This window comes from Nasonia vitripennis, chromosome 2 (assembly GCF_009193385.2).
Source record: "Nasonia vitripennis strain AsymCx chromosome 2, Nvit_psr_1.1, whole genome shotgun sequence".
NCBI lineage: Eukaryota > Metazoa > Arthropoda > Insecta > Hymenoptera > Pteromalidae > Nasonia > Nasonia vitripennis.
Genome location: NC_045758.1, coordinates 32,434,639 through 32,461,377, shown reverse-complemented (window position 1 = coordinate 32,461,377; position 26,739 = coordinate 32,434,639). Strand labels below are relative to the sequence as shown.

Here is a 26,739-nt window from a genome sequence, read left to right as displayed (position 1 = left end):
GAAGTATCCGTTTGGTTTGTGACTTTTTGACGAGGGAATTAACTTTACTTGGATGATTTTTTGTCGTTTGGTTGAATTGTAAGTGTCGGTCGTACGAGCATTTTAGATCTGGAATGTTGAAAGTACACCTATTGTGTTTCAAGTGAGTTTAAGGCGCTTTTAACATGACCTACTTTTGAGAATAGGATGGATGCGTATTTTTGAAAAGGAACACAGGTTTTTTTGTTTGATGAATGGCTTAGGCGATCGCTTGTAGATATGGATCGATAAATTTTTAATGAAATTGTACGATTCGACAAAATTATGTCATTTGAAAATTTCCCGCGCTTTCTTACCGACGGATCCGCATCGGTGTTCTTCGACTTCGAACTACAGATGTCGACACCGACCTAACCTGTGACTTGTTATTTTCATAACAAACTTTCTCCGGTTGTTATTGTTGTGATATTGTTGCTGTTAACGTAATTCGGCGAAAATTGAGAACGTGAGTTGAAGATATTGTTGTTACTATCGGCCAATTAGCGCTAGTAGACTGAAACAGAGATAACCCTGACGTGTACCGGTATTTTTTTGCACACTTTAGTGATTAAAAATATATTTCTCTGATCAATGCGTCAAGTTGCTTTTAATCTTGCGCGAAAGTTTGTGTTGCCAAAACTACTGAAAGCATCGTCCTTTAATCAACTGCATTATTTTTGTACCTCGTCGCTGAAACGCAATTTAAATAAACGAAACATGGTGAAATATCTTAATCAAACCGAAGCCATCAACGTTGACAAGGATTTATTTGAAAAATACAAATTCAGCGTTGACCAGCTGATGGAACTTGCTGGACAAAGTTGTGCTATTGCAATCGCAAAGTGTTATCCCCTTTCTGCTGATGGCAAAAATGCCGTATTGATATGTTGTGGACCGGGAAATAATGGTGGAGATGGTCTTGTCTGCGCAAGACATTTAAAACTCTTTGGATATTCACCTGAAATTTATTATCCCAAGAGAACGAACAATGTTCTGTATCACAATTTACTCCATCAATGCATAGAGAATGACATACCAATTTTAGAAGCAGTCACAGACATCAAAGACACAAAGAATTATAAAGTAGTAGTGGATGCCTTATTTGGATTTAGCTTCAAGCCTCCTGTAAGACCTGACTTTGTGCCAATCATCGGTATTTTAAAGAATTCAAGTGCACCTATCTGCAGCGTCGACATTCCATCTGGATGGAATGTGGAAACTGGTGCAACGGATGAAGGTGATATCAAGCCAGATATGTTAATTTCATTGACAGCGCCAAAACTCTGTGCTCGCAGCTTTGCTGGAAGATATCATTATCTAGGTGGCAGATTTGTGCCTAAGAAGCTTGAAACTACGTATGAACTGAATCTACCAGAGTATCCTGGAACAGAGTTGGTTGTACCTCTGTAACTTATGTGATCAAAATGAACGTTTATGAAATTTTATATTTTTTTAAACAGTAAGACTGTTATTGATTACTATTTATGTACATAAGATGTATGGATGTTTATCAAAAATATTAAAAATAAATGAATAGCGTTAGAATTTTCATTTATATTCATTTATTTATTTACTTCATATATTTATTTATTTATAATATAATATTATCGTAGTGCCGCTTGACCTTATACTCGGAAAATATATATCATCAGTACCTTTCATAAATCCTCCTATCGCTTGGAATTTTTTCTCAGCAGTTTATTCACGTTTCACTTTATATTATCAATCATTAAGCCTCTTCCCTCTCTTGCGCACGAAGATTCGTTATTTTTGCAAACATTCACGTTTCATTCATAATATATATCTTTTGAGCTTTCTCTGGAGTCGTCGCTATTATTATCATCGTTTATATATGTGCGAATACAATTGCGCATTATTTCGAACTTTTGATTAGCAGCAAATCGAACGCGTCAAACGAATTATTATTTACGTATCAAATAATACTGACAACAATGTGTGTTTGGAAAAATTTGGTCATCATAAATAATACACAACAGAGCTTTTATTATCATTATTATGATTTTATTATATTTCATACTTTAATGTAATTATACACTAAAAATTAAGGTAATCCATGCGAATCTGAAGTAAAAAGTACGTATCACTGAATTCACATATCGTACGTATGTTTAATAAAATTGTATTGTCCTTCCGTCGTTTTTACATCGATCGTAAATCATCATACATTAAAATAAAAAAAGAACGATACAATATCAAGTACAATATAGATAAAAACTATAAATAATAAAACACTGTAAATGCATGATTGTAATGCTTCGTTTTTTTTCTTCCACATTTTCTTGTAGAGAACGACGGTCAATAATAATAACGGCGCATTTATAATCGAGTGCATATTTTTATCGGTAATGTCGAAACTCCAAAAGCGCGCGCAAAGCCTGCGCAAGCTCTTACTGCAGAAAAAAAGGCACGAACTGGCGGAAAAGTCGGCCTAACTGTATAATATTTCATTTATTTATGGATGGAACTTTGTCACAATACAATATTTTTTTTTAATCTTTTCCTTATTATCCTTCTTACTTTTTATTTATTCTCGTCTTTTATTTTATCTTCACTATAATATCGCCTCGCTATATTCGTAATTTTCACTGTATAACAAACACGACGCGGCGGTCGCATAAGCGCGTCGAGAAAAAAGGACGGACACGTCGGATTTTTTTCACTCCTTTTTTTTGGGGGAACCTTTCGTTTTCTTAAAATTTAAATAAAAAAATAAACTATACCAATATTAGCTTCGTTATTTTTACATGAGTATATCATCTTTGCTTTTTTACTCGGTGCGGCAAGTCACTTGCTTTTTAACACGTGCGCTAAAGAAATTTTTTCATTCCTCCCTCTACCGTATTATGTTCAATTATTATTATTACACATTTATATATTATGCGTCCAGCGAATAGTTCGTCCTTTTTTCTCATATACATTCTTATCCTTTACATCAGTTTATTCTCGCATCGTCCTTGAGTACGTATTGCATTACAATTCACTGTTGCGTGAGTTTCATTTTTTGTCTTTTATAATATATATATATTTATTTATTTATAATATCGATTCAGTATCATTAATCGTCATTAAATCAAATGCAATTATGTATATATAATATAATATATTTTTTCATTCATATATATAATATACCAATTTCGTAAATTTATATTTTATGTGTCTACAGGTATACTATGTTTGTTGTTGTTTTTTTTTATTTATATATTTATATATAATTACGCTCTATAATCTATCAAGAAACGGCAATTTATTGTCTGCGGTATCGAAGTCGTATATACACATTTTTCAATTATTTTTTTTTTTCTTTAAAGTTATCATATACGGTACTTATCTTTTATAGTCATATGGAAAGCTCAATGGCATGACCACCAGTTTTCGTTATATATTTATACGCTCGTTATGAATTTTCCGGCTCTGAAACCTCGACACACGAATAACGGCATTCGCTTATTGAAAAAATCCGTTGAAAATATTGTCTTCCGCTTATTTTTATTTTTTGTCAAAGAAATGATTAGTTGAGTTTTGATTACACAGGCATTATAAATATATCGCATATAAAAATATTCAATGTTACGAGAAGGAAATGATTTTTGCAACTTTGATCAACGCCAAGTATCTTTTAATTTGCTCTAATATCTCGAAGTGTTGGAAAGTTTGTTTTGAAAAAGATACTCGGTCACTCCTATGTAGAATATACTCTCGTTTAAAGTATAAAACTCATGTATAATCATTCGGGATTTCCGCCTCAAAGTATACAATGTAATTATCAGTACATATATTATCCACTAAAATATACGTTCGCGATCGTCATTTCTTTTTCGTTACTAATCAAAAAATTTGCACTTTGGCATTCGATTACAAAGTTGAACTATGAATGCGTATATTGTCAAACAGTTTTACAGTTTGCTGACCTTTTCCCATCGTACTGTTTATTGTCGAGAATCACTTGGTTTTTTTCTTTATAATTCTTTTGTAAACGTTTAAAAAATATCTATAAATGCATTTTCTGCTTATTTCGGATAAAAAATGGACTGTCTTCAATGCTTCGTCACACGTTAAAGAACCCGATGAGAAAATCGAATGCCGCATCGCAGTGCCAAGGTTTCGGTATCAACACTGAAAACAAAAGTTTCTCCTCGTAATTTTCTTTCTCTTTCTTTCTTTCACACCCCACATTCGTCTTTCCCTAATTCAAATTGTGACACATTTTTGGCAGCTAGCCAAGCTCGGTCGTTCACGGAAGGCATCGTATGGCGCTTTATTTAAATCGTTGCATCAACAATCGTGTAACAATTTTCCATTTATTTTATTTTCTTTTATTATCGTCGGCTTAAGAAGTCACGGAGATGAGTTGCTCTGGTTTTTTTTCTCTCTTTCTTTATCTGAGACTACATATACGTAACGCCGGTGTGTCTGTCAGTGTGTGTATACGTGTAGGTGTATAGACATAGTTTATTTGTTATAGCTTTGAGGATATTTTATATAGGGAAAGGATTTTTCTTTCAGCGGAATGCGAGAACGACTTTTTCGAATAGAAAGGGGCACTTTCAAGCGGTAATATTACAGTGTCTATATATTTTCTGAGTTCGTAACTTTTTTCTTACGCTTCGTAAGTATAATTGTAGTGTATATATAGGTATACTTTAAAATATTCTATACAAGTGGTGAGAGTGCATACGAAAGTAAAATTAATGTAACTTAAGCAGAAATATAAAAACATACAAAAAAAAACCTCTCAATACGTATACGTAACTCCTTCCTCCCTATCTTCTATTTAACGACTAATTATACTTCAAAACACGGCGTGTCCTACTATAGAATAATTCACTCGCGAAAGCTTAAGTTCGGAAAAATGCAACGGCAAAAGCTTCTCTTCGTTCCTTTTTTTTTTTACAATACACACAATGCATAATTCATTAAAAGCGGCGTATACCTATATTCGTAATACATCTCTACGTCGACCGATAATTTTCCCTTCTCTCCATTGGACAGAAGTACGGAAGGAGGAGAAGGAAAAAAATTCTCGAGCGGCGAGATTTTCACCGAAAATAAATCTCGCAGGGGGTGTGCACACGTGGCGAACGTTGATAGTTGCCCACGTGCCTGCGCGTGTACACACACAGGTATACCTATATGCGGGCTATATATATACCCGGCGGCAGCCGACCAGATGGCCGAAAGCGGGAGCGGAACGAGAGGTAAGCGTGTAACACGCAGTTGGATGGTAGAGAGAGAGAGAGAGAGAGAGAGAGAGAGAGAGAGAGAGAGAGAGAGAGAGAGAGAGAGAGAGAGAGATTTAGATTCTCTATGTATGGATGGAAAAAAACGGTCGCCTGGGGGTATCGTATTTTTTCAGCGCTTCTGGCAGATGTCCTTATTTCGAAGTTTATTGTCTTTTGATTCAGCGTATATAGGTATGGTTTTACTTTCACTTTTGTTATATTTTATTTTTCAATGATAGTATATGCGGTATACTTATTACGTCTCAGGTCTAGTACGCGAATCCCCTACTCGTGTACGTGATAAGACTTACGAGTAAAAATAAAATAAGAACCAAACGAAATGGGATGTTAATGTTATTTTTTAATGAAAAAAGAAAGTACAAATAATATCCAACTGCGTACATGCATATAACAATATGTATATAGTGTAAGTGTATCGTTTGTGTGGCCTTATCCTTCCATCATTGTTTTTTTTTTCCTTTTGTTGCATCTCGTCGTTACAGAATCGTTCACAAGACTGTAACAGTAGAGGAGGGAGTGATTTTTTTCCCTGCTCGATTTAAATCGTTGTTTCAAGGGGTGGGGGCTGAGTAAGTATGTATACATATATATTGAGTCGCGTAGCGTGCACGGTCACCTCGACGACTCTAGTCGTTACCTTTTTATCGTAAATATTACGCTATAATTATATAAAAATATATTTCTTAAGTGTTAACACTAATATAAATGAGTATTATAAGCATCGTCGCTCGTATCGTTCCATTGTATTCTTTCCTTGATGCTTCTCCGTTTGTTATTCCCTTTTTTCTTCTCTCATATATTTATATAATATATTATATTAGTGGTGGACACGATGCCTGTCGCGGATAACCGAAGCTTCTACGTAAGGAAGTACACAGATTCGTTTTGTTTCGCCGGTAGTTTTTTTATGTATTGTTCCTGGTTTTCCCAGGAATGGACAGGCCAATTGCTTTCGTGCACGACTCGAGCTCAATTACGTTGTCGTATAAATTTTTCTTTGATGCTACTGTATAGAGAAAGAAAGTAGAAAATAGAACTTTATCATCGAGTATATTTTATACTCGGTGTACTTAGTCGAAGTCATATATATTTCGTAATATAATTCACCCAAGGAAGTTATCGTTTCAATCGAGGAATAATCTTGCTATTAAGTATACAGTACTTTCAGTGCTGCATTATTGTCGATTTTTACAAGGAAATCACCGTTGAATCAGCAAAATAGTACTTCACTGAATCGAATAAACTCTTCTTGCTATGTGGTTATAAATGACGAAAATATTTTATTTACATTTTGTGTCTCATATAAAGTTCTTATTTATAAAAATATGTCGTAACGTGTAATTGATCAAAGAGTCGTCGGAAAAGCAATTGCGCAGTGCCCATTCCTGCATTTCGTATGCTCCGGCGATTAGATTCTATATCGATTTTTCTTAGGTAAATGCCTCGCTTTATTATCATTATCATTCTTACTCGCTTTCTATATCTTTTAGCATCCACGTGTGGATTATAATGCGTTTCTTTGTTTATATATATATATATATATGTATAAAGTATACGATAATCGTAATATTAATAACAATATCACTTATCACTCGTGGTACGTGTAAATAAAAAAGACGAATAAACTCTTATAAAATACATTCTCGAGTATTAATTATCGTCATCTGTAAATTCTTTCCATCTTATTTTTTGGCTTACCTAAAGATGCGGCCGAACAAATAAAATCATATAAATCGTCGTACGATCATTAGGTTTTCATTTGCTTTACCTTTACAATAGTAGTGTATTTGGAAGCATTTTAATATCATACTTATAGAACCTTTAAAAAAGCGGGCCTCGGAGATCGCCGTGAAGAAATCCGCTTTGCGAGTCGATAAACAAAACGCGTTTCACTGGGCTTTGTATTCATTATCTATTTTCATTACTCTCTCTATATTTATATATGTACAATTATAAATCTTTTCTTCGATCATCGGCGCGGTTAAATAAAAAAGTTCAAGTCAGTCGACGGTTCGCCCTATTTTACTTTTATTTATTATTGTCTCACGACGTCCACGGTTCGAAAAACGTAAGAGAAGTACAAAAATAAAATCAAACGGGACGCGTACACAGAAAGTGAAAAGTAGAAGGCGACGAGAATGTATGTCCACTGTTTTTCTTTTTTTTTCCATTTTCGCATGACTGATACATCGTACAAAAAGAAACGGAATGTGCATCGAAATGAATCGCCTCGTACACTTTGAATATCCAACGTATAAAAAACGGAAAGAGTGACGCGCGAAAATGAACGGAAGAGAGCTGACGATTTATATTTCTACGCATTACACGAAAAAATCAAAAAGAATAAGTACACACGACGTCTCATCAGTAAAAGCATCGTATATCAAAATCAAATGCATTTCCGTCGTCAAAGCATGACGACATCAATTCTTCCTAACCGGGGTTAATTTTTCTTTGGCAAGTAGTGGATCCCCGGTACATATTATGGAAGTGTCAGGCCTCGACTTTGCTACTCGCTAGTGACCTCTTACACCGATCCGCAAGGCCCTGTAAATTCCGATTCTTACCGGTAAATCTGTTTACTTTAATGCTTTATTATTAATTATAGTCATCTTTGGCGCGCCCCTCGATGTTAGTTGTACGCCGCTCGTTTATACCACTTTGTTGATTGCTTTTTACAATATGGCACTGTTGTAGGTTTACTCTTATTGTCTTTGAGTTAGTTTTAAAAAAAAATCTACTACACATACACAATCAATTTCATAAGATTTTCACGTATAAGTATCGAACGAATTTTTCGTGTTTAAAATAAATTGCATTTATTGTGATAATCTTAGATTATTCATAAATACGTGCTTTAAAAATCATTCGCGTCTACTATGTGACGGAAATATATCTCTATATCGTTACGAAAGTAAAATCGTGCATTCAACAAAGTGATTTCAACGCTTCGTAAAGTGATCGAGTGGGCTTGATTCGCAAAACCGTCCCCTGCTAGGTTCATCTCGAATTGGAGCTTGTCTCGAGCGTCTTGATTCTAATGGAATGAGCACGAGTCGAGCAGCTTCTCTTATGTAAGGCCCCCTTTGCAGGAGAAAAAATAGTGACTTGAAAGACTGACCCGAGCTAAGGTCTCGTTCGACTCTTATTACCTCAAAGTATCGACGCTCAAGAGAAACGCCATTGTATATAAAACTTCAACGAATAGACATCAAATAGAAACGAAATTTTGCTAAACATATACGAAAAACAAAAGAAAACAAGTTCTAAACATACATAAGACATCAAAAACCTTAAAAAATGAAATAAAAAAAAACATGCGGTTCGTACAATGATAAAAAGAGAACGCAAGAGTTTCTGACCAAGAAATTCGAGACATCCCTCTTAACTTACGCTCATCGACGCTTATAATGTAAATAGTCCATCATATTATAGACGTTCGCGCATTATAATCCTATATACACAGTGCGTACTCGCTAATCTCTCTCTCTAAATTGTTTTTTCTTTATCTCTTGAAACCGCGGATACGCGCCCCCACCCCTTAAACCCTTATAGAGCAAACGTTTTTTTTTTTCTTCTAACAAATTTGTACATTAATTAGTTTCCTTATTATTGTCATGGTATATATAATATCTTGTTAATAAAAATAATAAAATATTATGTATGCTATATCGTATGTATATAATAGATTATTGCATTATGCTTTTTTGGTACCGTTACGTCTTTTGGTTATTCTACTCAACGCTTTACTCGTCTCTTTCCTCATTTCGTCCCGCCTATCCACCCTACCTACGTCTCTCGACAATATATCTCATATTCAAATCGAAAACGTGTTTTCCTGTGGTAAAGCAGCGCTTTGAGCGAACTTTTACCTTTTCGTCATTGTCTTCAACAATTTTACTTGTTTACTGTCTTCCTTGAGCTTTTACAAATCTATATAACGTGCATATACAATATAATAAACGTTCTTTCGTCGTTTTACTTTGTTTCCTTGCTGGGGTGATGTCGCATTTCTTCATTATTCAGTGTCTCCTCTTCGCTAGCTCGCTTCGACGAGCCGAAGATTCCGACCGTCTTCGGTCTATTCTCTGTAAGGCTTGCAGTATGAGTAACGATGGTTCATGTGCTGGCTGTAGGAGCCGGAGTGGGAGAAGCGCTTGAGGCACTTGGAACACTGGAAGGGCTTCTCGCCGCTGTGCAGTCGCTTGTGTTCCGTCAGGTGATGCTTGTGCTTAAATGCTTTCGGGCACTCCTGACACTTGTACGGCCTTTGCCCTGCAAAACAATGCAACGATTCTCAGTTAGTTTAATAGTCTTCAATGCGAATCTCAGAATAGAAGAAAAAACTCGTCAAATTATTTAAAACTTACCGGAATGTTCGTATTTATGTCTGGCTAGGGAGCTGTGCTTGGAGAAAGTCTTATCGCACTGGTTGCAGAAGTACAGTCCTTCTTGTTCCGTCTCTGTTTGAGGTGCAGGGTCCGCATTCACCCTCGCCTCGGCGTCATTCTTAGTTTGTATAATCGGAGATTGAGCCTGGACAATAGAGGAGCAAAGCAAAAGGTAAGACAAAGCCGCAGACGCAAATCATTCTGCCGAGCTCACTTCTTCAAATATTAGTTGGCTACTTAGTCACGCGCGCGCGATAAAAGTCAAAACAAAGGAGTGAGTAATACCTTGATGATGACCTCGACGGGCATGCTAGCCGGCGGCTGCTTGACCTCGGCGGAGTCGGTGGTTTCCTCGTCAATAACGAGGGGCGATTCGTCCGCGTCCTCGGGCTCGATGTTGTTGTTGGCGAGTACCTTCGGCACAAGCGCGTCCTCCTTGGGACCGCAGGGCGAGGCGGTGTGCCTGCTCGAGGCGTCGCTGCAGTCTTTCGCCGTCGATATCGTTCTGAGGACATCTTTCTTCGAGAGGTCGAGCGGCTGGTCGTTGAACACGTGATTGTTCAGGCTCGAGAGCGGCACCAGCGCCGGTATCTTGGCTTCGCGACGGTCTCTTGCTCGGGAATTTTGGAACCAGACCTAGAAATCGATCAAACCCTGTCAGACGCTTCGTACTTCTAAGGTCGTCGCGAATTTCGAAAAAAAAAATTGTACGAACCTGCACAACGCGCGTAGGAAACTTGATGTAGTTAGCGATCATCGTGATCTCCTCTTTCTTCGGCCTCGGGTTTATGGCGTAGTAGCCTCTGAGCACGGCAAGCTGCTCGTCGTCGATGAGCGACCTCGCTCTGACCCTGCGCGCGGCGCCGTTGCTCTGGCTGTCCTGTTGATTCTGTTGCAGCATTTGCTCTTCGTCGTCTTCGCTGTCGGCTTCGGAGGTATGCGTTGACAATCCATTCTCCGCCTTGCGTTTCAAAGACTGACGTTGCGGTACGATTGGCACCGCCGCTGGCACGGCTTTATGGTGCACCTCCTCGAGCTTCGCGGCCAGACCCTCGCTCTGCGAGTCGCACTGCTCCGTCGCCGACCAATCGTCCTGGTAGTGCGGCACTTCGGTCGACATCTCGCTATCCTGATCCGGATAGTCCTCGTCCATGTCGCGCTTTATGACCATGGCGATCGACGACGCGAGCTTTTTCACGTTGGCCTCGAGCAGCTGCTTCGTGACCGAGGTATTGACGGTCTCCAGCAGTCTCCTCACGGCGTCGAGGCCCTGAGACTGCTCCGGATGCGGCAGGTGACGCAGAGCCGGTGGCGGCGGTGCCGGGGACTCTTTGCCACCTTCGGTACCCTCGGTAGTCGTGCCCTCGGAGTCGGGGGCCGTCGTCGAGGGACTGAGGGCAGCTTCGCTCTGCTGGCTCAGGGCGTCGTAGTGCTCGCTGCCCGACTCGTCCAGACGATGATGGCTGTTCTGGTGATGACTGTTGTGATGCGGATGCTGCTGGGGCTGATGGTGATGTTGCTGCTGTTCCTGCTGCTGGGCGTGCAGCTGGCTGAGAATTTTGCCGAGCGACGACTGGAGGAAGTAGCTGCCGAAGTTGACCATCTGAGGCAGCAGGGTTGGCATATCGTAAGGACCCGCTGCGTCTCGCTGGATGTCCCGATAGTCCGAGGGCGACAGCTTAGGCAGGATGGGCAGCAGGGTGTTGTTATTCGCCGCGAGCAGCTCGGCCTCGCGTCTGACCTGCAGCGTCGGCTGATGCTGCTGCTGCTGCTGCTGCTGTGGCTGGGACTGGGACTTCTTACCGGCGGCAGTGCGATCGGTGTTGGCCGTCGCGCCGATGGAGCTTTGCCTCGACTTCTTGAGATTGACCACGAGGCACTTCTTCGACGTCATGTGGGACGAGTAGGAACCCGAGTGGGAGAAGCGCTTGCTGCAGTTGCTGCATTGGAAGGGCTTCTCCCCGCTGTGTATTCTCAAGTGCTCCTGTAATTGAACGCATTCTTTAGTGTCGCAATGGACTTGTTAACGTTCTCTCTCTCTCTCTCTCTCTCTCTCCTCTCTCTGCGCGCTTTCTTTTGCTTTCTTTTCAATTAGCGCGCCCGCAGCAGCGGACTCGACGTATGGCAAGCAGATAGGTATACCGGGAAACCTTAATTGGCGACGCGAGGTCTGATGATGGAAGAACGAATCCGATTCGAAAAACTACACCCCTCGCCTCGCTCGAAATCATTACAAATATTTGCCGCACTCCAGGAACGACGACGACCCACTTTTAATCAACGTTAATAATCCTCTTTCGAATACCGGAGCAGCGGTAGCTCCGCGAGAGAAAGAGGAAAACTTCCGGGCGTTAAATTGCGATTCCTCCATTATGCAAATAGAGTGGAAAGTCGAGGAGTGCACGCGCTGGAGAGGAAGAGAAAAAAAGGCGAGCTGATGTGTATAGAACGTACCTTGAGATGATGTTTGAATTTGAAGGCCTTCTCACAGTGAGGACACTTGAATTTGCGGAGCACCGCGCTCTCGTCGTGGCTGATCATGTGCCTCTGTAGTCTGTACACGTTGGCGAAAGTTTTGCTGCATACCTTGCACGACTGCGAGGGAAGGAAAGATAAAGTTAGTCGATGCATTTTTAACGCCGGCGAACTTATGATTAAAGTGCGGGGGCATCTCTCTCTCTCTCTCTCTCTCTCTCTCTCTTCTGCGTGTTGCGGCAAGACTGACGAGGACTTTTTTCATTACGGCTCTGAGCGAGAGTTGTTTTTTACGAGTTTCTCAACTTGAAATACAAACTTTCGATCGGTATAGAAAACGCCTTTTTAAATGAATCATTATTAGATGACGTAAAAGTATACAATGCATTCGATTCAGCCCGAAGACGAGCCGCCATAATCCTTAGCGAGCAGGTATGGCTACCGCAGGGCAGGTACCTCCATAACAACACGTAAATCCCCCCGAGCCAAGCGCCTCGTCTCAAGCGCAACACAAAGGATCTCGAAAGAGAGAGAGAGAGAGAGAGAGAGAGAGAGAGCAGCTATATACACACAAGGAGGCAGTCAAGGCAGGGCCAAGAAAGTAGGCGTGTACGGTATAATATAACTCACGACTTGATGGGAGAACTGGGCCTGAAGGTCGTGCTTGTCGATGGCGTAAGCAGCGTTGAGGGGCTTGTGCTGGTCCTCGAGATGAAGCTGAAGTATGCGGGAATTGCGGCAGACGATGCCGCACTGGGGACAGCGCTCGCTCTTGTTGCCAGGCCCGCTAATGTCGTTGCTGTTGGTGTTCTGGCTGTTGCTCTCCTCGGAGACGCCCTCGACCGACTGTAGACGCTGCTGATGATGCTTCATGCCATTCGACACGACGGCGTTGTCCGCGCAGCCGCCCACCTCCGCGTCGGCACCTGCTTCGTCCTCGCTGCACCCTGCTGACCAGAAAAGATAGTCGAGAGTTAGTGAAAGATAAATAACTATACGAGTACGATATAGATTTGCCATAAGAAATAAGCCGAAAAATTAAAAAAAAAAAAAGCCCCTATCTGCGCGGCGCACACCCCCGCGCGGGCGCCGTAAAAAAGGTAAGCAATAAATTAGAAAATCACTAAAGCGTCGTTTACATCGCATCGCCGTCTCCCTCCAAAAAGGTACAGCCGCACGCGCGCACGCTACCCCTAACACACAATTCACGCGCAGACGCATCAGATGCCGTCCCCAGCGAATTTCCATCGCGTCGTCGTTCCCCTCGTGGTGCGCAGGGGGTCGTCGTCGGGATTTTCGCTCGTCTAACCCGCTGATCCGAAGAGAGCGAGAGAGAAAAAAAGGGCCAGGAGGGGAGGAAGGCACGAGGACGCGCGTGTCTTCTCTCGGACTTCCATTGTTACCGTGTCGCGCGTGTGTCTACACGCGCGTCGGTTCCGCGCTGCTTTATATTCCGATTTTTCTCTCTCTCTCTCTCTCTCTGTCTCTCTCTTTCTCTTCTTAATCGAGTGGAAAAAGCTACGTGCTTCCGTCTTTTTCTCGCTGACGATCGACGCGAGACTTCCGCCTGCTGTGAGAATAGCTGATGCAGCTTCTGCGAGTTTCGGAAGCTTCGCAGATGTTGGAACTCACTGCGAAATTACGGCTATTATTATAATAGGCGCGCTCGAATTAATTAAATTCTAATCTGAAATTTTAATGTTTCGAAAGTCCGAGCAACTTTCAAGAGAGAGATGCAAATGGCCCTCGGCTGCGGTATAATCCTCCTGTGTAACCGGCTGATTTACTTTCGTCTCTTGAAACGCGCGATGACTCACAGCCGCAAAGTCACCTCGTGCATCGCACATTTCCCGAATTTTTATCGACGCGGTGAAATTCCAATCAATAAGCGCAACAAAAAGACAAATCCCCGAGCCATTCTCCTCGGGCGTTTAATCTCCCCCAACACAGAGTGTGACAAAAACCCGTAGCGCGCCTGCATATCTCACACACACACACACACACACACACATATAAGGTGAGAGAGCTCACCCCAGTCGAAACGGGCGCATAAAGAGCGTCTGCTGCTGCTGCTGCGCCCCGCATATACGGGGGATTTAAACGCCTGCTCCGACCCCCATACCGGTGATTATACCAGAGGTCACTAGGTGTCTCTCGTCAATGCGCATAATATGACGATTTTCAGGACTGCCATTGTTCGGGCGCGTGCGGCACATCGGGGTTATTAGAGATCTCGTTATATTGTCGCACGTTTCTTTTCATATTTCGATCATCGGTTTCTACTCGGACGCGCGCCCGTGAATGCGACAACGCGCGCGCGCACGTGTGCTCTGTTTATTGTGTGATACCTGGAGATTGGAGGCATTGTGTCGATTTCGGGGATTAGACTGAAAGGCTACGCTTTATCACGCTTCGCTGGAGGCTTACGCGTTTATTGAGATTGGATTTTAATACATCGAGAGAACGGAGTGTATAATGAATTTCGTTTTGCATCGTTGCAGAAACTCGCGAGCGAGCGCAAATACGAGAGAGAACGTTAAAATTCTCATAAATCGCTTAAAATCCTCAACGGAGATAACGAACTTAATTAACTCGCGCTCCTAGACTAAATACCGCAATACATAATCGCAGCGAGCACGACGTACAATAGTTTCAGCGATGCGCTCAGCAACGCGAATAACAAGATTCCGCGCGGAATAACAAAAACACGGCGCATTTAAACTACCGTGTTTTCCACCTCGTTATCAATCTCGCTTTTTTCTCTCTCTCTCTCTCTCCTATAGAGCATCACGTGCCGTGCATCATCCTCAACGAGATCACACACACACACACACACGAGGCGGAAGCGTAATGTAGTCGATAGTTTTTCGGTCGCGAGGAGTGTGCGAGCGAGCACCGACGCTTGCCAAGAAACATTTTCGCACACGCGAGGGATAGAGCGAGAGAGAGAGAGAAAACGAGCGCTCGATAAGAGAGTCGCCTGAAACGGGTCAAAGCCGCGACCTTTTCTGCGAGAGAGCTTCTATGTATCTCTCCCTCGCGCGCTCACACATATACAGATATGTATATACTGCCTCGCGCGCACCTAACGAGGTTAGCGCTTTTTGCGCGCGCGGGTCTATCCGGCGCTTTTATACGAAGACGCGTGTGCTGCACCTAAAAGAATAAAAGAGAGTTTTTTCGAAGCGCTATTTTCGGCTGCATCAACAAAGTGCAGCGCTGCTTCATTGTGTGCTGCGGCTAACTCTCGACAAAAGAGAGCTAGAGACCATAAATCAGGAAAATCGCAAGGTCGCGCGCGCGCACGAGCTTTGTTGTTTTCTCTCTTTAGTCTCCTCTCTTAGGCTGTACTTTGGATGACCTGGAAAATCGTTTACACGCATCTTTAATTACGAGAGCAGATATCGGGCCGAATATGCGTCAGCGCGGCGATTCGCTATCGCAATGTGCGCGCAACGATCCACACACAGCGCTCTCGTCTTATCGTTATACACGTGCCCCGTACTTTTATATCCAACCGCGCGCGCGCGCGCGCGTGTGTGTGTGTATATATATTTTACGAATTGTGTATAGTGTAATCGGACGTATTCGAAAACCGCAGAGTCACGCGGAAACAGTGTCACGAGCGTAAGCAATTATGCATAGAATAATACAACTAGTCCACGAATTTCCACACATCGCTCGTTTGCGCAATCGATCGCCGTGTATCATTCCCAACACGTGGTACGCCCGCGAATTTCGCTCTATACTGGAGAGAGACAGATAGCGGTGGATGTAGAAGGAGGAGGAAGAAGCAAGAAGAAAAACAGGGAAAAAGATGTATGTGCGAGGTTTCTCGGGAAAAGGAGGAAGTGCGTCGACGACGACAGCAGCGGAGCTGCGTAATTGGAGGGGGAGATAATACCATTCACTACGAGAGACGATCCCTATCGATGCTGGAAACGATTGAGAGATGAAGCTTTATCGTCGCTTTTTAGGGATTTAAATGCGACGCTAGTGAGTGTCTGTGCATTGCAATATTTTTCTGATAAGACACTTCGGTCACATTCTCGGTCTCACGTTGCCGGGGCTGTTTACGTTATACATATTCCTAATGCGAAGACTCGCCGCTCGTTATTTACGCTCACTGGAAACACGTGTGTTTCCTATAACAGTAATCGAATCGATCCGTCATCGCGCTCTGGGTCAAGTACGCAGACAGCCCTGCCTGTATAAATCAGAGTAGCCGCTAACAACCGCCGATAAATCCGCGAAAACGCACTTTGTCATATCCCGTCGCGCGAAAAAAAAGACAACGCGTAGCCTCCTCTCCGTTACTTTAATCATCGCTTCTCTCCATTACCGCGTCGTAGGCTATGGAATTTCATTGCGCCCGACCTCGTGGGATTTCATTACTCTATGAATTATTCGCCGGTAAGGCGAGCGCTAAGGTCGTCCTCGCGAGGGAGAGAAAAAAGAGAGGTGATGTTGCGCGCAGAGGAGGGGGGGGGGGAGCTTTTCATCCCCCGCCGCGCGACTGCGCGCCGCGGCTACACGCGGCGACTGGTTTGTCGATAAGTGACCAGCGGCCAGGAGCTTGCGCGCGCGGGGGAAGCGCTTGGGCGAGGCTACGAGCGGCGCCGACGATCCTGCGAGAGATCGTCGCGCGCGTTGGGTGCTTTCATTTTTTCATTTTTTACAATCTTAAAGCGAAGAAAAAACAATGCATCCTCCCACGACAACTGGGGCACAGCGGCGAACGAGACATTTTCCGTGGCGAATAATCTCTCCCCAGAGATCCTCTCTGTGGCAGAGCCGCGCGTACAGACCACAAAGAAATCCATCTCTCCCCCCAACTGCGCATCTTACGAAATCCTGAGAGCGGCGCACGTGTACGCGAGACGCGATGATGATGTCTCTCTCGTCTCGCCGCCATATTACGACCGGTATACTATATGCTCTCCGAGGAGAGCATAGATCGCGGCGGGAGCAGCAGTGACGTCAGCCGCGGAATGTCTATGTGTCTATGTGTGTGTGTGTGTGTGGAAACACGCGGGGAATTGCGGATAATCAGTATAATTGCGCGGCGTGGATCTGGAGCGCGCGACGCGTGTGTATGTGTCGCGGCTCGTTTCCATCGCGACGACGACAACGAAAAGCTTTTTTTCGCGAGACGATTTTTTTCCTCTCGAAGCTGGACTGGCCGCCGCCGAGTGGGAGGAGTGTGTGTGTCTGTTGCGTAAACGAGCAGTTGCGCGCCGTGTCTGTTTCCTTCAATTCTAGCGCTTGATTCGCGCAATGAAGAGACGCTCGTTGATTAGAATTGAGAGCTCGATGTGGACTCGAGCGATGTCGGAGAGATGGCTGCACCTGTTCTTCTCTGCGAATGTAGTATAAGCGGATCGATCCCCGCGAGGAGGAAAACAATCGTTCGGATGGACCGGAGCGTAAAAAGTTTATCGTTGGAAGTGGCGGAGAGCGACGGTACACATAGCGAAGGGACCTCGGCTACGAGCGTCGCACACCGTATAGTGTGAGCAGCAGCGGCAGAAAGAGAGAATAAATCTCTCTCTCTCTCTCTTACTCTCCGACGAGAGGAGAGGTCGTTGCGCTCACTCGCGGGAGAGAGAGAGAGAGAGAGAGAGAGAGAGAGAGAGAGAGAGAGAGCGGCTACTGACATGTCCGAACATTATCCACTCGGGCGATGGCTGCTGACACTGTATGAAGAGGGAAGACGAGCTTTCTCCGAGCTTCTAGTCTTTGCGGGGACGTCGAGTTTATAGTATTTTTCTTTTGAGATTTCACCTTATACGCCGTTACTAAAAATGCCACTTCCCATAATCTCGTAATTACGAGAGTCGAAAAAACGGAAGAAAGACCGTGAGAGTACCAGCACGTGAGAGAGGGAGAGAGAGGGAGTATCTTTCCCAAGGCGGCACTTTACTATACCCCTTTATTGCTCGTTTCAGAATTCCCGCCAGTGCGCCGCGCGGCGTAGGAGTACACGCAGCAGCCGGGATCTCCGACTGTGAGAGAAGCAGGAATCTGCCGTCCATATGCGCGACGATATGCAACGCATCTGGAGGCGACGTGTGAATAGGTACCTGGGAACGAGGCCTTGACCGTTTCTGCCGCCGACGCATAATCGTCCCACGTGTTTCCCCTTGTTTCGACTTTGGAATATACGAGTGACTTACGGAATGTTTATTAAAAAAAAAGGGGGGGGGGGAAAGACCGACCTAAAATTCCTCCGAGCTACATAGCGCTCGATAAAAGCGTGTTCGAGGGAGTACGTATATAGCGCGGTAAACAGGCTGCAGAGCTCACGTCCTCGCTGATAAGGCGGCCGCTGCAGCGTCAGCTTGAACTTTCGGATTGGGTTAGATCAAACACACGGTGGCGCGTGCTCGCGAGTAAACACCCAGCTATAGGTATATAATATAACGCGCAGTGACAGAGAGAGAGAGAGATGAGCTTTATTCGGGAAAGCCCTCACGGCGCTGTAATACTGGACACAAAAGCACTGGGCTCATACGCGCAGGGGAGATCCGATTTTCATTTTTGTATATTAAAGGCTCGAAGCAGCTGCGTCGCAGTGTATGACCGATTACGAATTCTCGTAAAACGCTAAAACTGCCGTGTCCTGCAACCCTAAACCAGCGCCGAAAACTATGTTTCAAAATCGGCATGGGCTGTAGCAGAACAACGCGCGCGCTCGTTCACCCGCAGCGCAGAGAGCCGAGAGAAAGAGAGAGAGAGAGAGAGAGAGAGAGCTGCGAGAGAAATATAATAACCGCCGGCGCGGTTCTCGCGTTACCGCCGTCAGTTCTCCGATTATAAAGAGCGCGAACGGAGGCCTCTCTGCGCGCGTATGCCTGTGTGTGTATATATGTTTCATCGGTATGTGAGGTGAGTGTATATATAGCGAGAGGTGAGAGAGCGCTGAGGCTTTCTGCGAAGCGAGATATCGTCGTCGGTAGAGTTCGTGGACGTCCGTCACAATAAGAGGTAGATTTTACGAAAACGAGAGCGCATCGTATGCCGGAGAGAAGAAAATGTAAACAACATAGGATTTATCTCTAGGCTAAAGCGCTATAATCATCATCTACAACCGCGCGCGGCGATCGACGTCCAAACAATATCCGCCGCCGAGAAAAACAAAGCCAGCAGGTCAATCTCGAGCGCAGGAATAAAAAAAAAAAACCGCGACGGCGCAGCTCACACATGCATCCATATTCTGAGAACACCGCGCGCTATAGCTCACTCTCTCGTCAAATAAAATCCGATAAGCCGCTTGGCGGAAAATGCACATCCGCGCGCGTTTATCGCTCGTTCCATACATACATACACACACGCCTATAGCGTGCTTGTGTGTATATTTTTCGCGCAAAACTGGTTATGCGCCTCGTATATAGTGTCGTTTATTTGACGCGTGAGATGTGCCGTTGTCAGGGATGGATGTACGTGTAGATCTATATATATGTTGTATACGTGAGAGAGACACGTGGCGTTGGCATGTGACGGGGAATAATTACGGGAGACGGTATTAATTAACTTTTCGGCGAATTTTTGACACGTCCGCGAGTCTGCCGCTGACGTTTCGACGCTCCGATTGTTATACGCTTCGCAGTCGTCGATTCGATTTACCGCGATGTCGTAAATTACTTAAGCGCGAGGTCGAGTCGAAGTTTCGAAAAAAATTCCGATGAAAAATAATCAAGAACAATCCGAGATCCGAAGTAGAAAGCGCGCGAATTAGCGACACAGGTGCGCGGCGACTTCGAATTCATCATCTCTCGGCGGCGGGCGGAAACGCGCAAATACACCGAGATGAAATATGGCCGATGATCGCCATCGGACCGCTGTATACAGCGCGTGGGTGTACACAGGTTCTGCTCACCGAGCGTCGATCTGTAAGTTGCAGTTCGTGCGCATGGGTATTTAAATAACTGTGGGGTGCGTAATGAATTGTTGCTGTTGTTGCTTCGATATAGATATAGAAAGATGCGCGAAGGGTGCGAGTATTTGCGTTGTCGGAAAGTGTACATACGAAGCGCAATTTTGTTGTTTATCCTCTGAAAGCGCGGGTTGCGCGGCGAGAGGGATTTTAATCTGCTTTTGAATTAAAACGAATTCCCGTCGGTTCGCTGTGTAAATCACAGCGCGAGCTTAAAAGCTCGGAAAGTTTCAAAATATTGATTAATGTGGCGCAAACCTCGGGTTCTCCGCGAATTTTTCGGATAAAGAATGCCCGCGCTATTTCGTTGAAAATGCGAGTCGTGGGTGTAAATAAAAAAACCTAACCTCAATTCCGCCTCGACTCCCACCGCGGGGTACGCGCGACGTTTCCAACCGAAAATACCGTCGGGCTTTTGAAAGCGTAATTATGTATGGTTGTAATTATGCCTGGAAGGTGTGGATGAAAATATCAACCAACCCTCCCCAAAACAAAACAGACTCAGCACGCACAGTATAAACAATGAGGTAGCAAAGTGAGAAAAAAAACGTACCTTTAAACGAATTCCGTACGAGAGTCATGCTCATATTCACGTGGGCTCACACGGCTGCCTCGAGATCCACACTCCTCTCTCTCTCTCTCTCTCTCGACTCCACACCGCTCCAGAGCTGCGTATCTGCTCACTGGCGCCTCCTGGACTACCTCTCGAATCTTCAATCGCAGCGTAGAGAGCAACTTCTTCTTCAAAAAAACTCAAAACTCGAAAAAAAGCGTCCAGGTCCTCGTCGTTCAACTCAACGAACACAACGTTATAGAACAGTTCAATCAAGGATAAAACACACTCGCGCACACTCGTAGGTTATAACCAAGAGAGAGAGACAATGTATAAGTGTAGACAGACAGATCCCGTGTGTAGGTGTACGCAAGCGCGAGTGGAAAAAACTCAGGAGACGAGATGGCGCGAAAAAAGAATAAGATTTTCCAGTGCGCGTGTGTGTATAAGAAGAAAAGGGGGCGGCAGTTCCTCAGGAGCTCAGGGCGGCTGCTTTGTGCAGCTCGTCGTCGCTGCTGCTGCCGTTCCTCTGATGAGCGGCGGTGCAGCGGCGGCAGCTCGTGGCGGCGCTCCTCATGGCCGTATCTCTGATTATGCTTCCTAGAGCCGAGTCGTCGTCGGCCGAAAAGCTAGAGTGCTAATCCCTGCTATGTGTGCGCTGCGTCTCGATCAGTGGCACTTTTCATTCGTTAACGCAGCCTGCGTAGGAGCAACGAACGCACCCGCGGCGAGCCGTCATATATATATATATATAGACAGCGCGAAGTGTAGCGGCGGGAGAGAGAGACGGACAAAGACGGACGCAACTCGCGCACTAGGTATGTATATCTCTTTGCACTTGTGTATCTTCTCGTCGAGGTATACGTGGTGATGCTCCTCTCTTGCTCTCTGGACCTCCTCTGTGTGCTCGCGCGGGTATATCGTACGCGCGCGCGAGAGAGAGAGACAGTGAACGAAAGGTGTGACTGCACGGGAGAGAGAGAGAAGACGGGATAAGAGAGGAGAGAAAGAATAGGACAGGCAGTGCAAAGAGAGAGAGAGATGTAGAGAGAGATAGTAGAGAGAGAGACACCAGTGCCAGGAGAAGGAGGAGGAAGGAAGAGAAGAAGAGCCAGAGGCACACTGAGCTCGTCCGGCTACCGAGCGCTAGGGCATGGCTGCTGCTGCGCGGTTTATCTCGAAGCTCTCTCTCTCTCTCTCTCTCTCTCTATCTATCTATGTTAACCGCACACACACGCGCGCGCCTGTCTCTCGTTGCGAAGCTTGCGATGCGCAGCGTTGTGAGCTCTGCCGTCTAGTCTGTCTCTCGTCGGACGACTGCTGCCGTCGCCGCGGCCGCCGTGGCGTCAGCGCAGTAGGTATACCCCTCTCTACCTATACACATGCGCGAGCGGCGGCGGCGGCGGCGGCGGCGGCGCAGCGAGATGGCGGCGGACGAGCCACCGCCCCCGTGCATCAGTTATAGTGCGCGTATACCTTATACTCGCCCTACTCCTTTCGCGCACCTACTCGCTCTCTATCTCTCTCCCCACTCCGCGCTTCCGCCCCCACCTTCCGGAGAATCGACGTGTGTTTTCGAAGTAGGGGCACGGCGTGTAGAGCCGAGCTCTGCGTTTTATGTGTTTACGTGCGCGCGCGAGCGCGCGCCCCCACGTGAGAATCGCCCGAGAGAGGAGAAGATATGCCAGACACATGGTGCTCTGCCTTGAGAGAGTTTTGGGAACGCCGCGTGGATTCTTTAAATGATGCTGAGCTTCTTCTTCTTCTTCTTCTTTTTTCGGTGCGCAGAGAGAGAGCTGCAATGCGCCGCACCTTCGGAAAGGGGAGTAGTAGTTCGAGGTATGGCTTTTTCTTTTCTTTTTCAACTTTTATCGCCTCCGCTTTACTCGATAGGTATATACAATGAGAGAGGAGATAAGGCGGACGGTGATAACACGCGATGATTAACCAGTCGGTAAATATAAAGCGAGCTACCTATACACGACGATAAGTAGCTGCACAAAGGACCAGAGCTAAGACAAAAGCGTAGCTCCTCCGAAAAAAGGAAAAGCTCTGCCGAACGAGAAAACGAGCGAAGCAAGACCGAAAAAGAAAACCGGCAGCGGAGGGGAACGTGAGCGAGAAAGAGATGACTCGCATTGTCCCCTACCTGCGGGTATACACACCGCGCACTCATGTGCGCCGGCCGAGCATGCGTGTGTATGTATATACAATACGAGTGCGTCGCGCTCGGAGGGGAAATCTCTCCAGCTTCTCTCTCCGTACCAAAAACTCCGCGCGCACAGGGTTGGACGACGGGGGAATCGCGCCCCGGGCGTAAACTCGTACCTATATATAGGTATACACACGCGCAGACGCACACACCTATGTATATATTTACAGCTCGCGAACGCGCGCGAGTGAGAGAGAGAGAGAGAGAGAGAGAGAGGAGCGTTATATATACGGGCGATCACGTCGTCAGCTGTTTTCTGTTTTTCTTGCACCGCCGCCGCGCGCTTGACGTTTCGTCGAAGCTGCGCCGCTCTGCAGTGGAAATCCCGTGCGCGCTCTGCTTTTACGTGGATTTGTTTACGGGGGGCTCTGGATTTATTTTCGGTTCTCGGGAGGGCCAAAGGTTAGGCGTATATTATACCTTTCGAAGGCTCTTTTTTTCTCTCTCTCTCTCTCTCTCTCTCTCTCTCTCGTTTTCTGTATAACTGTTTGTTTGAAGCATCTTTTTAATCGTTTCTGCCCCGCGAGATCTTTCTCTGTGTTTGTGTGGACTGGAATCGAGAGATGTGTTTTGATCCGACGGTATTCCGGATGATTCATTCGGAGCGACATATATTTTAAGAAAATAGCGAGAGAGCGTCTAGGCAATTTTTGAAAATAAAAAGCGTATAGGCGCTTATTCACGTGTCGGAAATCTCGAGAATACATCGTGTGCTTCTCCGAGAATGAATTTTTATCGTCGCCGGAAACGCGCGTTGATATGATTCGACATTCCTGTCCAACAAACACGTTCTATTGTATATGCGTGCACTGTGGTCTCTGAGCTATTAGAAAATGAAGTCCGCTGCGTTCTCTTTTTTAAGATAATCGCCTATTGCCCAACCGTTAGGTACACACGAGCTCGTCGCGAGTTTCTCATGCCCCTACTACTTACTACGTACAGATCTCTCTCTTGAGAGTCTTGATTGCGTTACGCATAGTCGAACCGAAATGTGGGCTATACTTGTACATACGCATAGAAAAAAAGTCTACGGCCCCGCCCGCATCTTATCACGTGGAAACTTATGTATATAGATTGGACGTATCTCCGCTCGCACAAACACGTGCAGTCGTAAATAAGGTACATATACCCGCGCGTGTATATTGATAGCTTTTTAATCAAAGTAATTTTTTTTCTTTTGCTCTCTGGACATGGGATTTTCTATTCGTATCTCGGGAAAGTAAGACGAGCTTATCGTCGAGGCTCTTTTTCCCGCGAAGCATAAATCAGACGAAATACGACTTTAGCTCGAACTCAAAAGTAATTAAACCTCGCGTTCGTCCTTATCTCCGAAGGATTTCCACCTATTCACACTCGTACAACACTCGTGCGATAAAAAAAAAGTCTTCAATATAATATACAGCGCCCGTATCATTCTAATGCTGCCGAAATCTCGGGTCGAATCCGCCGCTGAAAGAAATGGCTTACGCGGCATTGACTCCCTCGCGCATCAAGACGTCTCTCCAGCTCGTATACGCGGTATATAACGTGTATACAATAGCTTTCGCATTATACGCACATACACAGAGACAGACACCTCGAGAAAGGGGTTGCAGTTCGACGACTGTTATATGGCTGCAATAATAACGCCCGGACACAATCGCTGCTGAATATATATTACGTTCTGTATATATCTCGCGAGGATATTCCCTTGTCCTGCTCTCGTCGAAACGGTATTATATACATCAGGGGCGGCGAACGTGCCGAGAGTCGCGGCAATCAATTGTTCGACTCTTCGCGGAATCTCGGTGTCTGTACTTCCAAGTTGGGTGTAGGTATATATAGGTATATATGTGGACGAGAGAGTTTCGAGATAGAAACTTGGAGGAGGAGGAGGAGGACGATGATGATCGGTTTCATTATGATGCGCGGATTTATGGCTTGTTTTCCTCTGATGTCTCTCTTGTGTATAACGAATCGTTAGGGTCAGCTTGCTGGACATTGGTTTTCGTATAGCCCCTTGCGCTGGAATGCGCATTGTGAATTTCAGCCCTTGTTTATAGGGCATTGTATATGAATCTTTTTAGAAACCAAATTCATCCCAGAGTTCGACAACCTCCTATATTGGATTCATCCATAATTATACCTTATCATAAATCTAATTCAACTCAAATCACTCTATATCTGCTTCCCACATCGAAAAAAGCGCAACCGTCCAAACACAAAGAGAAGAGAGAAAATCCGCACAGCAGCACCTATGCGTCTCACGCACACAGCGAAAGGGGCATTGGCATAATGTGTGCGCAGTGAGAGAGAGAGAGAGTTGACGGCCAAAGTAGCGGGGGTATAAGGTATATAGGTAGGCGTCGCGCGTCGCGTCGTCGATACTATTATTAGCGGCTCCGCGTGCGCAGCTGCTGATGCTGAATGGAGTCTCGCGCGAGAGTGTAGGGGACACAATGGCGAAACGAGCGACGCGACGCCGCATCGGACACAGTGAGGTCTAGGTGCGTTGAGGTGTGCATTGTTTTAGGAGAGGTGAGTCTGTCTCTGTGTAAGCGAGAGAGAGAGAGAGAATGTTTATCAAATGAGAGTCGCTGGACAATGGAGAGGCGCCGGTGTGGATTATACAATGGGTTCTTTTTTTACGCGGTTTTTCAAGGGGTGTGAGAAATTTTCGATCGTTTGTTTTTAAGCTTCGCCAACTGGCAGCTTCTGATCGATTTTATTTACAAACGAAAATTATTTACAAACCACCTCTGATTTCAGCCCCGAACCGACAGCGAAAAGGCAGAGTCAACCATCCGCACACACACACACACATACCGACGTCGACGTGCAATTGTGAATAAGAACCCACGAGCGAAGCGACTCTCGTCGGCTCGTTAGTCTCGGCGGCGGCGGCGGCGGCGGCGGCGGCGGCGGCGGCGGCGGCGGCGGCGTAAAAGAGAGATGATAGCTCTCGAGCCAAGATTTCGCGCGGCCGCTTTATATCAGCATAAATTACGGCCTCATCCATCCGCGTATAGCATAGTATAGTACATACATGTACGCCGATGCCCTTAGCGACTCCGAGGGGGATATATCGCTAGTCGTTAGTATCGTTAATCGGCCGCGCGAGAGCTTGGCCGGACGGACGGATCTCTACTCCCTCTTTCTCTATACACATGTGATGCTTCGTACAAGTATATACGAGAGAAAGAGGGAGAGAGAGAGAGAAGTGCGCGGGTAACATTTGTTTTCCGATTAGACGCTGCGATGCGCGGCGAGAGGGACGTCGACGACCCGACTTACCGACGCAGTTTCATACAGTCGATCTTTTCTGCTTGTTGCTTTTAATTTTAATTAATATTTAATCGTTGTAAATTTTCTACGCTCTACGTTGTTTTATGTGAAAAATTGTAATTTCGCGCGCCGAGTATATAACACGAGCTCGTATCGCTCATTTAATCTCAATCAAGCTCAATTGAAGCTCCCGCCAGTGTTATGTACGCCGAGAGCGAGCGGCGTCAGGTAAACCGATCCCGCATCGCGACTTCTCTCTCGTATATAGTTATACACACAGACGATGCCATGGAGCCAATCGTCGCGCACCCTCGTCACGCGATACAGCCCTGCTTTCTCTCTCTCTCTCTCTCTCTCTCTCTCTCGCTCGTATTATACATGTATCTCTGTGTAGGTGTACACCGACTCGGCACTAGAGGAGATCCCGAAGTCAACCGAATCGACGCGTAAACTACCGAAACTATATAAGCGGTGTATCTCGCTCGAACGCTTGGCTGACTCTTCCGGGGCAGGAGAGATGAGATGCCCTGCGCTCGAACTTGCCAGACTTCCACTGCAAGCTTTGAATTAATTGCATAAACATACGACGTATAGAGCGATGCCGAAAAAAAATATTCAGAGAGTAACCT

At 45.3% G+C, this 26,739-nt stretch overlaps 2 protein-coding genes and 2 long non-coding RNA genes across 7 annotated transcripts in view; 3 read left to right on the top strand and 1 right to left on the bottom strand.

The window, feature by feature from the left end:
* The first annotated feature begins 4 nt into the window (after positions 1-4).
* On the top strand, positions 5-1,573 carry LOC100120148 (NAD(P)H-hydrate epimerase). The gene has a single exon (XM_001603762.5). The coding sequence runs from the start codon at positions 610-612 to the stop codon at positions 1,426-1,428; it is 819 nt and encodes a 272-aa protein (XP_001603812.2). The 5' UTR covers positions 5-609; the 3' UTR covers positions 1,429-1,573.
* Positions 1,574-4,350: 2,777 nt separating this feature from the next.
* Positions 4,351-21,965, bottom strand: LOC100120173 (zinc finger protein 1). Of its 2 annotated transcripts, none has more exons than XM_031924423.2 (7): positions 20,635-21,965; positions 12,776-13,095; positions 12,125-12,265; positions 10,386-11,654; positions 9,956-10,306; positions 9,650-9,815; positions 4,351-9,554 (listed from the first exon to the last, which is right to left on the bottom strand). In XM_031924423.2, the coding sequence occupies exons 1-7, from the start codon at positions 20,666-20,668 to the stop codon at positions 9,361-9,363; spliced, it is 2,475 nt and encodes an 824-aa protein (XP_031780283.1). In that variant the 5' UTR covers positions 20,669-21,965; the 3' UTR covers positions 4,351-9,360. The 2 variants fall into 2 exon arrangements, with proteins under 2 accessions (XP_031780283.1, XP_001603836.2); XM_001603786.6 differs by having other exon boundaries at positions 12,776-13,092.
* LOC116416362 lies at positions 17,269-18,320 on the top strand. Its single transcript, XR_004226805.2, has 2 exons — positions 17,269-18,020; positions 18,094-18,320. It is a non-coding gene; the product is annotated as an uncharacterized LOC116416362 (long non-coding RNA).
* LOC116416361 overlaps positions 18,709-26,739 on the top strand; it is a 28,897-nt gene continuing 20,866 nt past the window's right edge. The window contains exon 1 of one of the 3 annotated variants that reach the window (XR_004226803.2): positions 18,709-19,033. This is a non-coding gene — a long non-coding RNA (uncharacterized LOC116416361). Of the gene's footprint in view, positions 19,034-21,955; positions 22,474-25,218; positions 25,364-26,739 lie in introns of those variants that run through there. The other 2 variants (XR_004226804.2, XR_004226802.1) reach the window with 2 other exon arrangements.